This window comes from Gadus chalcogrammus, chromosome 7 (genome assembly GCF_026213295.1).
Source record: "Gadus chalcogrammus isolate NIFS_2021 chromosome 7, NIFS_Gcha_1.0, whole genome shotgun sequence".
Classification (NCBI taxonomy): Eukaryota; Metazoa; Chordata; class Actinopteri; order Gadiformes; family Gadidae; genus Gadus; species Gadus chalcogrammus.
The window spans coordinates 32,812,784-32,826,462 of NC_079418.1; the positions used below are offsets into that span (position 1 = coordinate 32,812,784).

The 13,679-nt window shown below is 53.3% G+C and overlaps 2 protein-coding genes across 2 annotated transcripts; one reads left to right on the plus strand and one right to left on the minus strand.

The window, feature by feature from the left end:
• Positions 1 to 695: 695 nt before the first annotated feature.
• tmlhe (trimethyllysine hydroxylase, epsilon) lies at positions 696 to 5,935 on the plus strand. Its single transcript, XM_056595446.1, has 7 exons — positions 696 to 1,400; positions 1,519 to 1,695; positions 1,972 to 2,251; positions 2,596 to 2,715; positions 2,960 to 3,196; positions 4,499 to 4,637; positions 5,749 to 5,935. The coding sequence occupies exons 1-7, from the start codon at positions 1,250 to 1,252 to the stop codon at positions 5,878 to 5,880; spliced, it is 1,236 nt and encodes a 411-aa protein (XP_056451421.1). The 5' UTR covers positions 696 to 1,249; the 3' UTR covers positions 5,881 to 5,935.
• Positions 5,936 to 6,928: 993 nt separating this feature from the next.
• Positions 6,929 to 13,211, minus strand: LOC130386502 (V-set and immunoglobulin domain-containing protein 1-like). Its single transcript, XM_056595447.1, has 7 exons — positions 13,056 to 13,211; positions 12,724 to 12,887; positions 10,763 to 10,970; positions 9,631 to 9,786; positions 9,018 to 9,134; positions 8,227 to 8,368; positions 6,929 to 8,040 (listed from the first exon to the last, which is right to left on the minus strand). The coding sequence occupies exons 1-7, from the start codon at positions 13,096 to 13,098 to the stop codon at positions 7,938 to 7,940; spliced, it is 933 nt and encodes a 310-aa protein (XP_056451422.1). The 5' UTR covers positions 13,099 to 13,211; the 3' UTR covers positions 6,929 to 7,937.
• Positions 13,212 to 13,679: the final 468 nt, after the last annotated feature.

Here is a 13,679-nt window from a genome sequence, read left to right on the forward strand (position 1 = left end):
TGTACTCTGTTATACTCTACTCTACTGTACTCTGTTATACTCTACTCTGCTGTACTCTGTTATACTCTACTCTACTGTACTCTGTTATACTCTGCCGTACTGTACTCTGTTATACTCTGCTCTACTGTACTCTGTTATACTCTACCCTACTGTACTCTGTTATACTACTCTACTGTACTCTGTTATACTCTACTCTACTGTACTCTGTTATACTCTACCCTACTGTACTCTGTTATACTCTACTGTACTGTACTCTGTTATACTCTGTACTCTGTTATACTCTACTCTACTGTACTCTGTTATACTCTACTCTACTGTACTCTGTTATACTCTGCTCTACTGTACTCTGTTATACTCTACCCTACTGTACTCTGTTATACTACTCTACTGTACTCTGTTATACTCTACTCTACTGTACTCTGTTATACTCTACCCTACTGTACTCTGTTATACTCTACTCTACTGTACTCTGTTATACTATGTACTCTGTTATACTCTACTCTACTGTACTCTGTTATACTCTACTCTACTGTACTCTGTTATACTCTACCCTACTGTACTCCACTCCCTTGGTCAGGCCTCTCTGTCGCCCCCCCAGGGACAGAGAGACGAGGATCAGGCACCGGGAAAGACCGACGGGGGGATTGAATGGCATCCAGCAGCCCCCGGTAGCGTCTGAGTCGGACCCTCCCTGTCGGACGCTCTCCGTCTCCACACCGGGAGTGGGCTACAGGCCTTCAGAGCGTCCAGAGTCAGAGGAGTACTAGAGGAAATCCTGCTGGCTCCTGCCCTCTCATGCTGCCATTGACAAGATAAACAGAGAAGGCTTTAACCGCCTCCCAGACTATAGACTTCTGCACAACGTGACCCTCCCTATCGTAAGAGATATTTTCTACAGCGGGACACACCGACAACTTGTTTGCTGATCAAAGTTATCAATATGGACGTGCAAAAGAACACAGAGAGAGAGCACCTCGATAGTTCTGTCTGAGAGGGAAGTAGCCTATGTCCCACGTGTGAGACCAGCCCTCCCCCTTACAAAAATATAATGGTATCGGCGGGCATGCAGCCAAGTGGAATGCCGTTCGTTGACCTGCGGGTATCTCTCACTTGCCGTTTAAACCCCTGTGCGTGTTTGGCCGTGAAGCTAAACAGTCGCGAATAGGTGGTTCCTATTAAGGTTGGCCTGAAACCGAATTAAAACCACTCACACAACTTGTGACGCGTGTTCCTGAGTCCCCGCGGCACGATGGCCGGGCTGCTCAGACATCTGCGACAGAACATCAGACTTGTGTCCTCTTTTGGAAAGTCTCAAACTAAAGGCGCATATTCTCAGAAAAGACATCTCGCCTCTACCACGACGACCCTTTACGATTGGCGCGCCGCGGATGAGTATGTTGGTAAGATTGTTTTAGTAGCCCTTTTGTTAAAGCCTTATAACGGTTGTTGTGGTAATCATAAAGCGCGTACCGAACGTGCATATCACTGGTTTATTTATGTGTTCTCCTCATCTCCTAGAGATCAGCCATGGAGATGCGGTGATGCAGTTTGACTATGTCTGGCTGCGGGATACATGTCGCTCTGCCGCCTCTTACAACCCCAAGACCAGCCAGAGAATCCTCGACACAGCAAGTATTGATTTGAACATCCGTCCTGCACAAACCAAGGTAACGGACGGGCACCTCTCACTCACATGTAAGTAATGTTGGGAGAGGGAGATGGGCATTAACGACTTTGTTTACCATTTGACATAAAATCATCATATTGTTAAGTGCAGCAATAATGCTAGTTTATGTTTGCGTAGTAGACCACAACTTTTACACTAACATTTTCGCAAACAACAAACAAACAATAAAAAAATGTTTATTTGCGTAAATGTACGCGTAAAGGTTTGCGTAAAAGTTATGGTTCTCGTGCGCGTGAGCATGGTCTAAACGGCACCTCACCTCCGACGCGTCGCCCCCCCCGCAGGGCCAGACGGTCACGTGACCTCCTACAGTCTGAGCTGGTTGGCCGAGCACAGCCACCAGGTCAAAACGCGGACGGTGCTGCAGAACCGCGTGTTGTGGAACCGCGACACCTATGACGCGGCGCAGGTGCCGTCCGCGCGCTGGGAAGAGTTCATGAGCAGCGAGGCGGAACTCAGGAGCTTCGTGCAGAACTTTCTCCTCTACGGGATCGCCTTCGTGGACGGCGTGCCGGCCAGCGTGGAGGCCACGGAGGCGGTGTCTGAGAGAGTCAGCATCATCAGGTAAACCCGGCGCCCGGTGGCGGGGTCTGCGGCGGTGGGAACGCAGAAGGGCCGACATGCGCTAGCTGCGTGTGGGGGTTTGAACACTGCTCGCTGAAACCATAAACACTCTTACCGAGCTCACGTTGCACCTGGGGCTCCGGTTGTAGGAAAGAAGTCATAAAGAATGCATTTATTGTTTTATTTATCCATAAATTGAGTCTCCCTTGCAGACCACGGATAAAGTTTGGACTTAGCACTCAGAACTCTGTCAATGTCCCAGGAAATCATTGAACCAACAACTCCTGCCTAACAACCACCTAATAACCACTGGTATGTGTGCGTGTGTGTGTCCTGTGCACCAGGGAGACCCTGTACGGGAGGATGTGGAGCTTCACCTCTGACCTGTCCCGGGGAGACACCGCCTACACCACCCAGGCGCTGGACAGACACACGGACACCACCTACCTCCACGAGCCCTGTGGGTGGGTGACCCCCCTCCACACCCAGGCCTCCATGTTGACGTTCACCTGCGTCTCGTTGCACCATTTAACCTACGTTACCCTGGAGTCTCTATGACGACCAACCAGTCTGAACAGGAAGGGAGGGCGGGGTGCACAGTGATAGACTGGGTTACCGCGGCGATGTGAACGCCGCTTCATTAACCGTTGCTGTGAGCCGTGGCGCGGCCAGTGTTTCACCGTGTGATGCCGGGGGGACGGGTGACAGGGTGCAGGTGTTCCACTGCCTGCAGCATGACGGGACGGGGGGCCGCACGCTGCTGGTGGACGGGTTCCACGCGGCCCACAAGGTTCTGGAGGAGTCCCCGGAGAGCTTCCAGGTGCTCTGCCGCGTGCCCATCAGGCACGAGAACATCGAGGCCGAGGGGGGCCACCGGAACCACCTGGTGGGCACGGGGCCGGTGCTCAGCGCGCACCCCTGGAACCGGGAGCTCTACATGATCAGGTACCCCCCCTCGGTTAGAGAGCACCACTGCAGCTGGGCCGTACAACAGGATGGTTATCAGACTCAGGCTTCAAGCAGTACAGACAGGACTTAGCATGGCGTAGCATCCTATCCTAGCTGTCTTTGTTACACACCGGGAACGGGTTAACCTAGTGATGGTTAGTGCTTGGAACTTGGTTCTATGAACATCCTTACTGTACCAACAACGATACATTGTTGTTTCTCCTGCTTCTGACAAATGTACTTAGTGTAAGTCGCTTTGGATAAAACGGCTTACATTGATCTGCTACACGCCCTCAATGTAAATGTAACATACTGTCGAAATTTGAATAGTTAAAAAATGTGTACTTTCCAGGGTGCATTTGGGATTATCCAATCAATACTTTGACAGACGAGCAGTTGCATTGACGTACTCCTGTCATTGGCTGTCATTCTCTTAGTAATATAATAATGTTAAGCCACCCTGGAGAATCTGAAGAACACAAAACCACCAAGATGACGAGCCTAACACGCCCCGAGCCTGCGGGCCGCGACCTCGCCCCCCCAGAGCCTGCGGGCCGCGACCTCGCCCCCCCAGAGCCTGCGGGCCGCGACCTCGCCCCCCAGAGCCTGCGGGCCGCGACCTCGCCCCCCAGAGCCTGCGGGCCGCGACCTCGCCCCCCAGAGCCTGCGGGCCGCGACCTCGCCCCCCAGAGCCTGCGGGCCGCGACCTCGCCCCCCAGAGCCTGCGGGCCGCGACCTCGCCCCCCAGAGCCTGCGGGCCGCGACCTCGCCCCCCAGAGCCTGCGGGCCGCGACCTCGCCCCCCCAGAGCCTGCGGGCCGCGACCTCGCCCCCCAGAGCCTGCGGGCCGCGACCTCGCCCCCCAGAGCCTGCGGGCCGCGACCTCGCCCCCCAGAGCCTGCGGGCCGCGACCTCGCCCCCCAGAGCCTGCGGGCCGCGACCTCGCCCCCCCAGAGCCTGCGGGCCGCGACCTCGCCCCCCCAGAGCCTGCGGGCCGCGACCTCGCCCCCCCAGAGCCTGCGGGCCGCGACCTCGCCCCCCCAGAGCCTGCGGGCCGCGACCTCGCCCCCCCAGAGCCTGCGGGCCGCGACCTCGCCCCCCAGAGCCTGCGGGCCGCGACCTCGCCCCCCAGAGCCTGCGGGCCGCGACCTCGCCCCCCAGAGCCTGCGGGCCGCGACCTCGCCCCCCCAGAGCCTGCGGGCCGCGACCTCGCCCCCCCAGAGCCTGCGGGCCGCGACCTCGCCCCCCAGAACAGCGTGAAGCGTGTCGCTGAAGCCTCCCTCTCTCTCTTCCCTCCCAGGTACAACAACTACGACCGCGCGCCGATCGACACGGCGCCCCCGGAGGAGGTCCGGCGCTGGTACGCGGCTCACCGCCTGCTGACCGCCCGGCTGCGGGACCCCGGGAGCGAGCTCTGGGTCAAGCTGACGCCCGGGAGGGTGAGGGTTCACATCCCTTCAGCTCACATCACAGCGGCCTGTCACCTCCACATTGAGCGCGTGCAGCGGATGCTACGAGTCCATTGGTCAGAAGAAAGAAACAACAATATATCTCTGTCTGTACAGGAAGGAGGTTCATAGAACCAAGTGCCAAGCACTAACCATCGCTGTACGCCAGCACGTACAACATACAGTAATGTGCACATTAAGGGCCAGGACGTACAACGGAATCGACCGCATGAGACATCACAAGTGGGAGTGTCCATCCAGATGCATTTCCCCGTGATAAGAACAACGCTAATAACATAATCATTAATTAATTACTATTGTATCAAGCAGTACCAAGATGCTGGATGGGGATGTGTTTTTTTGGAGCGTCAGATGACATGATGAACCCTCTTACAAACCGCCGCTATCGCACATCTGGGTGGACTCTCCCACTCGTGATGTCACCATTGGATTTGATTAGCATCCAGCTGCAGCCCCGGAGTGGTGGAGGGGCCTGTGGTGGAGGGGCCTGTGGTGGAGGGGCCTGTGGTGGAGGGGCCTGTGGTGGAGGGGCCTGTGGTGGAGGGGCCTGTGGTGGAGGGGCCTGTGGCGGAGGGGCCTGTGGCGGAGGGGCCTGTGGTGTGGCGGAGGGGCCTGTGGCGGAGGGGCCTGTGGTGGAGGGGCCTGTGGCGGAGGGGCCTGTGGCGGAGGGGCCTGTGGTGGAGGGGCCTGTGGCGGAGGGGCCTGTGGCGGAGGGGCCTGTGGTGGAGGGGCCTGTGGTGTGGCGGAGGGGCCTGTGGTGGAGGGGCCTGTGGCGGAGGGGCCTGTGGTGGAGGGGCCTGTGGCAGACAGGCCCCGGCTCCAGGGCTGCAGCTGGATGCTATTGAAGCGGTTTGACGCTGCTTGTAATGATACCAACCCCACACCTGCTGGTCCAATGGAGCCATTTAAACATGAATGGATGAATGGCTGACAGGGTGCAGGTTTCCGCTGGCTGGAGCCAGTTTAAACCGGTACAGAGCACAGCCTATAGAGATGTGTGCTCTACACCGGTCTAAACAGCCTCACGGTGGTTGAGCTCTGTTGTTGACAGGCTGTTTACTGATGTTTGTTGGTTCCTCAGGTGGTGTTCATCGATAACTGGCGCGTTCTGCACGGCAGGGATTCCTTCACGGGCCTCCGGCGGGTGTGTGGCTGCTACCTGCCCCGCGACGACCTGCTCAGCACGGCCCGCGCCCTGGGCCTGCTCGCCTGACTGGGGGCCCTCCCCTGCACCCCCCGCTGCACCCACAACCACACCATACACCACCCACAACCACACCGTAGTCCACACCATACACCACCCGCTGCACCCACAACCACACCCTAGTCCACACCACCCACAACCACAACCACACCCTAGTCCACACCATACACCACCCACAACCACACCGTAGTCCACACCATACACCACCCACAACCACACCCTAGTCCACACCATACACCACCCGCTGCACCCACAACCACACCCTAGTCCACACCATACACCACCCACAACCACACCGTAGTCCACACCATACACCACCCACAACCACACCGTAGTCCACACCATACACCACCCACTGCACCCACAACCACACTGTAGTCCCCACCACACACCACACCCACACCACACCGTACCCACACTGCACCCTACATCACACCTACACCACCCACGACACCCACAACCGCCTCACACCAACCCACAACACCCCAAACTAGAGCCCACACGGTTGCCTGGTCTGGGTCTGTGATAGAACTGCTGACCCCAAAGCCCCCTACTCAGTGACCGCTGGTGATTACAACATGAGGCTATGATAGATATAGATTATAGATATAGAGGATATAGAAGGATGGCCATCCTCCTCGTCACCAATGGACTGACAGCAAAGGAGAAAAGACTTGTTTCTAAGAGGTGCTCCAAAAAACTGTACGTGATTTTTTTATCTAAGAAGGATTTAGGACGGTATAAGCATTGGATTTTGTAATTTTTCTACCAACGAAGTGTTTTATGAGTTGTTTCAGCTTTGATGAACTCCTCAGATAACATGCATTGCACTCTGCCTTTTGCACAATGAAGATTTAAAAAATAATAAACTTTACCCTGTTTGGCGAATTCTCTCGATCTTTGCTACAAAGGCCACGTCTACCTGTAGATGTGCCTAACCTTTACCTGAACTATTTAAGTTCAGTTCTAGGTCTGGATGGTGGGTGGGTTGATGTTTGCGTTATTACAAAGCTGCATGCGACGTAAATCTGCAACGATCATCGATTTTGTGTTAGAGTGAAAAGTACAATAAAAAATAAAAACGGTGAGCATGAGGAATTTTATTATTATCAAAAAAAATAAAAAAAATTATCCAAAACAAGCAATACGTTTACAACGGGTATTTAAAAGCGTCAGGACGACGCTTGAAGAAAGAAAAGATTAACCGCACAGAGAGCCGTTCTTCAGATGATCCCTCAACAGCTTCTGGAACTAAAGATTTCAACCCACGCGTCAGGTGATCGGCGGCGTCCCGTGACGGATGAACTGTTGGACCCTACTCCAAGGGGTCCTACGGGAGTCGTCAGCGCGCGGTGATGCAACAAGAGTAGAGACGCACCTTTGCTCAGAATGCACTCCGTTGCTACAGCAACTAAAGACCTTAAGTACCATTCCGACTCGGACTGGTTGGCTTAAAGATTAACGTTAAAAGCGTTAACATGGGCCTGACTGCAGTTTGTTTGCGTTCGCTGTTCACTTTCATCTTACTAAACATGTGAAACAGAGTTGTGTCGCTGAAGCTGCCGTGCAGGGACCTTAACGTTCTTATCATCTTATCATGGGACCTTAACGTTCATCATCTTACCTCATTCTGCGGTTATCGGTTGTAAAAGCAGCCCACGTGGTCGTCCGACGCGCTGTCATAAGTTCAAAGCGGACTGCGAGGTTATGTCACGTGGACACTAAGCGGAGGAATGTTGATTCATATTCTCATTTAGGCCTCATCCGTCGAACTAACATTTACGATGCACATGCAAATAGGACAACATTTATAAATGTAAATGAAGGCCAAATTTTGGACACGGAATTAGGCCTAAATCATTTTACATGATGGAAGTAAATGCAAAATAAATTTTAAGACACCGACAATGGCTTCTCTTCAAATATTGTCGAATCACAGGAAAAACTCATTACTGTTAAACTAAAAACGCGTACAAAAAAACAGAAACAATAACCCCGATGCATCAGTGCCTGTAGAAACAACCACGGTGTTGCACGTCCCCGCGAGGTTTGGTACCGGGGGGGCTTCAAGCGCGCGCCTCGTCATCATCACCATGGGTATTGTCGTGGCTGGGAGACGACATCTCCATAGAAACGGCTGACGTCGCAGGAGGCGGACGACTACTCCCCCTAGCGGACACATACAGAACGGAGCCGTGTGTCATTGATCTGAGTGCGTTTCATTATTAAACGTTCTTAATTAAAAGTCAAAAGACATCGTTGTTGTTTTTTTCAAGACAAGCGTCTTAGAGTACCATATTAAGCACTGTATAAATTTCATTTATTATTATTATTATTATCGTTGGGTGCTCTTACTTCATCTCGGCGGCCGGGGTCTTGACGGCAGCGTAGCGGTGCTTCTTGACCTGGTGGGCGATGAACCAGATCACCAGGATGATCAGCAGGCAGCCCAACAGAGCGCCGATCACCGCGCCCGCGATCACCCCGTCCTCCGCCTCTGTGGAAGAACCACAGTCAGCAGGGGAACCGACGGGAGAACCGACAGGAGAACCGTCAGGCGAACGACAGGAGAACTGACAGGAGAACCAACAGAGGAGAACCGACAGGAGAACAGACAGGAGAACCGACAGGAGAACAGACAGGAGAACCGACAGGAGAACCAACAGAGGAGAACCGACAGAGGAGAACCGACAGGAGAACAGACAGGAGAACCGACAGGAGAACCAACAGAGGAGAACTGACAGGAGAACCAACAGAGGAGAACCGACAGGAGAACAGACAGGAGAACCGACAGAGGAGAACCGACAGGAGAACAGACAGGAGAACAGACAGGAGAACCGACAGGAGAACAGACAGGAGAACAGACAGGAGAACCGACAGGAGAACAGACAGGAGAACAGACAGGAGAACAGACAGGAGAACAGACAGGAGAACCGACAGGAGAACAGACAGGAGAACCGAGGAGAACCGACAGGAGAACATACAGGAGAACAGACAGGAGAACCGACAGAGGAGAACCCAAAGGAGAACCGAGAGGAGAACCGAGGACAGACATCTATCTATATGTGTGATATATATGCATACATGTATACACATACATTAAACAGACACACACACACGCGCGTAGTCCCAGCAGTAGCACCCACCCTGGCTGAGCTCCACCATGCAGGTGGAGGTGCCCACGGCGTTGGTGGAGGTACACTGGTACTCCCCGAACTTGAACTCAGAGATGTTCCGGATCTCCAGGATTCCAGTCGGAGTCACTGGGGAAAAGACAAGGATGAACACAGAGGCTGACAGGGGGGGAGGGGGAGGGAGGAGGGGGAGGGAGAGGGAGAGGGAGAGGCTGTGGGAGTGGAGGAGGGGGGAGGGGGAGGGAGAGGGAGGGGGGGAAGCTGTGGGGGCGGGGGAGGGAGAGGGGGGAGGGAGAGGGGGGAGGGAGGGGCTGTGGGAGAGGGGGGAGGGAGAGGCTGTTGAGGTAGGGGGCGCCTCCACCTGGTGGAGGTAGGGGGCACTACTACCTGGTGGAGGGAGGGGGCGCTGCAGCCTGGTGGAGGGAGGGGGCGCCTCCACCTGGTGGAGGTAGGGGGCACTACCACCTGGTGGAGGTAGGGGGCGCCTCCACCTGGTGGAGGGAGGGGGCGCCTCCACCTGGTGGAGGGAGGGGGCGCTGCAGCCTGGTGGAGGTAGGGGGCACTACCACCTGGTGGAGGGAGGGGGCGCTGCAGCCTGGCAGCGTTCTGGTGTTTATCTCCTCACCTCGGGCCATGATGGGCTGCCGGGCCCGGGCCTGGTCCAGCCTGACCCAGGTGTAGGTGGGGGGGGGGCTGCCCTTCTCGCTGTGGCAGGTGAGGGTCACCAGGTGGCCCACGGCCACGTCTCCGTGCACGGCGCAGAACGGGGCCGACGGGGGCTCTTGGGGACAGAGGAGGAGGCAGAACCAGAACCATCACGGGGGGGTGGAGTCAGGGCTGGAGCCAGAGGGTCAAGGGGTCATGGACAGGGGTCATGGAGGTTGGACCTGTTCTCTAGGGGTTAGGGTTAGGGTCGATGGGTCATGACAGGGATCATGGAGGTTGATAAAGTACCTGTTCTCTTTGGGTAAGGGTGGAGGTTAAGGTAGTATACAACCTATTCCAGTCATGCCATGTGCTTGTCCAAAGCTGTTTTCTCACCCTTGCACACTCTTGTATTCCATATATTCAGTTAAGACACAGTCAGCATGTCTGCTCCTCGCTTTATCCCGTGAAGCCCAGACTGTTGTAACAGCGCTGGGTGAGCATCATGTAACATCGGCTCTAGGTCAGGGCTCAATCCCATCCTAACTTCAAACACTGACAATGACGAGACTGCTGCAGTTACCATGGAAACTACCGTGTGGATGCTGAGGCCTGCACGTTGTCGTGGAAACACTGGATGAGTTTATTCAGACAAAATGTAATTCTCTCATCTAAGAATTCTTGGTCATTATTTCAGTGTTTATGTTTCCACCGTCTGTGATAATATCATCTTCTGGAAGCTGGCTCACACTAAAAGCAGATCACATTGTATTGTATGCAAGACAAGTGATCAACTGATTTTCCAAAGTAGCTATTAATGAATTACTTCTAATATTCAACGTTCCCAGTATAGAATACAGCATTGACAAATCGCCTGTGTATGTCCTTTTATCCTTCAATAATAGTACTATACAGAACTATTTATTCTTATTCAATCATATCTGTTAACTACTTTACATTTTTCAAGCAATTGTTTTAACTTGCTTTTGTTCAAACCCCCAATTAACCCAGAGACCAAAACCAGCTGTGCTGTTTAACAGACGGTGACCCGTGGGTCACACATCGCTCTGACTAGACCAAATGAACCAATCGGAGGCTGTGGACGAACTCACCGAGCACTTGAACGACGATGCTGGCCTCCGTTTTGCCGCCGATGTCGGGGGAGTTGCGGACCTCGCAGGTGTAGAGTCCGGAGTCGGCCGTCTGCATGTTGCTGATGCCGATGGAGACGTTTCCGCCGGTGCCGTGGGAGGGGGGCAGGGAGAGGCGCCCCTTGTACTCCGGGGGGACCACGTCCTGATCCGCCTGGGAGTAGTAGATCTGGAGGCGGCCCCAGCAGCACGTCATATAAACACCGTCCTTTGGATGTTACCCGTATGTCTTGTTGTTGTCCTGTTGTTTTATTCAACTCGGTTCTATTCTACTTTTGTCCTGGCGATAGAATCCGGTATTATCTGACATTTCCTTCAGAGGCCATGACGGCCATTTTAAACATGCTTGGTACAGAGGTTGAAGTTCAAAGGTCGGTCAGGGTCAGAAGATCTCTGAGCAGATTTCCAGACCTCTCACACACCTGCACTGCATCAAGCCTTAACGAACCGGAGGTTTAATTAAAGCCAGACTCACTACAGGTGTGTGTGTGTGGGATGTTGGAGATCCCTCGACCGGCTGGTCTCTTCTTCAGAGGGAAGAGTTCAGACAGTATGCATGTCTCTACTTATCTCTACGTACATCTCTACACACAACTACAACATGCATGTTGTAGTTATCATGCTTTGCTATACAGTCTTTAGATTTGTACTTTTCTGCTGTGCTAATAAAACCCTGATCGCTAAATCCTTCTCTGAACGATCATGTGAAGAGACGTCCTAACACATTGAGGTACTCCAGGGAGTCTCCCAGCGCATGGCGTACGAGCAGAGTTCCACGTTTGACCTCTCCACCAACACAACGCTCCACATGTAGACCTCTTCCTCACGCTAGCAGCGCTATCGCAGCGGTTCTGTTATCGTGTTTGTCCAGCCCTGACTCACTGTTTGGCTGACTGAAGGCAGCCTTTGTCTGGTGACTAGGGTGTGTCACCAAGTCCCACTCAGCTTCCCTGATTTCCTCTCCCCAACACCAGCCAGTACGATGCTATTTGATTTAATTATATATTCATATATTCACGTACGCCTCCTATTCTCAGATGGTGCCAGTAAGAATCTATTTTAGAATCTATTTGATCAAAATATAATACTGCTATGAATATAATAAGCCGATGCCTGCTTTGGCCCTGACCTGTACTTTCGTACCGGAGCGAGGACCAAGCATTGGGCCACAGATTACTACCTCTAGTCATATTGCTTTCATTTTGTATTTATTATATGAATGTATTATTTTTCACCTGCGTGGTAAACCACGAGCCATTGTCTTGTTATGCCTCGATCTATAAAACTGAAGTGAACACTGGTAACCAGGGGAGGGGGCCGAAGTAGGATGTAAAGATGTGGAGGGGACCGGCCCCTGGTGAGACCCCCGGCCCCCCCTCTAAACTGCCCCAGTGCTGCTATGCTTCGCCCACACATCTCCCTTTTGGAAGAATCTGACTCAATCTCCAAACCTCATCCAAGCCTTAACTCTGGAAAGAACAGTCTCCAAAATGGCGCCCGCAGACTGGCCCATGGACGACGTCACACACAGCGTTTACGTTGTCCTGTGTGGAGCGTGACCATGACGCGATCAAGCTAGCCGAAGACAATCTCAATCTCTGCATCGCCGTGTTTTAGGCATCGATTTTCAAAAATGGTTCAAAAAAGTAAGGTGTAAGAAACGGTAGAAATGAAAGAGTCCTTGGACTCTGTATGGCCGTGAGTGGTGTCAGCTGTGAGTGGAAGACCCCGCCCCTATCCTCATCATTATCTCCAGTAGAATCCATTATTGTATCATCTGCATAAAATAACATTACATCTAGAGATGGGGTCTACGCCATCCATAGTATTGATATTATTATATCATGGCATTATTGTATCGTCTGCATACAGCAGTGCTGGTCTATTCTAGGTGGAGTCGTGGTTAGCGAACGCTGGTCTACCTGCTTGAGGCTGCTGGAGGATTTCTCCACGAAGTTCCACATGACGACGAGGTTGGTGGTCTCCTTGGTGGTGCTGATGAAGGAGCACTGGAGAAGGAGCGACCCTCCCACCGTCACGTTCACGTACCTCTGGGGCGAGGTGACGGTGATCAGCTCCGCACAGCCTAGACGGAGACAAAGGGGTCAGTCCTGAGCCTCAGGCCCTCGCGCTCACGGCGCTTCCTGTTCTTCTCTCACTGGACTGTAGCAATACGTTGATTTCTGATTGACTGTTTTGTTGGTTACCCGTAATGAAATAATGTTAGGAATAATCATTAGAAAACGAGAGGTACCTGTAACACTGAGCAGCACCGCTAAGGTTAGGACGAAGGCCATGTTTCAGGGTGAGGGTCAGACGGCAGGAGCTGTCCTGGATGTTGTGTTCGCGTCACGTTGAGAGGCTCTGGAGCGTGTGAGCCTGGGGAGGGAATGGAGAACTAATGGACTGTATGGATGTACTGAGCACTTTGATAACGCACTGTTTGCATATCTGTGTTTGTCAGACTGGGCGTGTGCACGCTTGGTGGCTAAGCTTTGGATTGGACAATTCAAATAGAAACTGGCGGGAGAGAAATTGAATTTGAAAGACAAAAATGATTTCATTAAAATGCTTGCAAGAAAATATCACCGAGGACACAGAGAGTACACCCCCCCTAGGACACACAGTACACCCCCCCTAGGACACAGACAGTATGAATGATGACCCATCGCTCTATTGCTCGGGCATATTGAAGAAACGGTAGATCAGGGTTTGATCCGAGCGTGACGGTTGGGTTGGAGGGAGAGTGGGGTGTGTGAGGAAGAGGGCTTTCACTCTGGAAGCCCTCCTGACCTGGTTCTGGGTCAGGCGCCGGGCTAAAGGAATGAGTGTCATTTAATCCGCAGCACCTGGTCTTTATCGCCGCGCTGCAGCCATG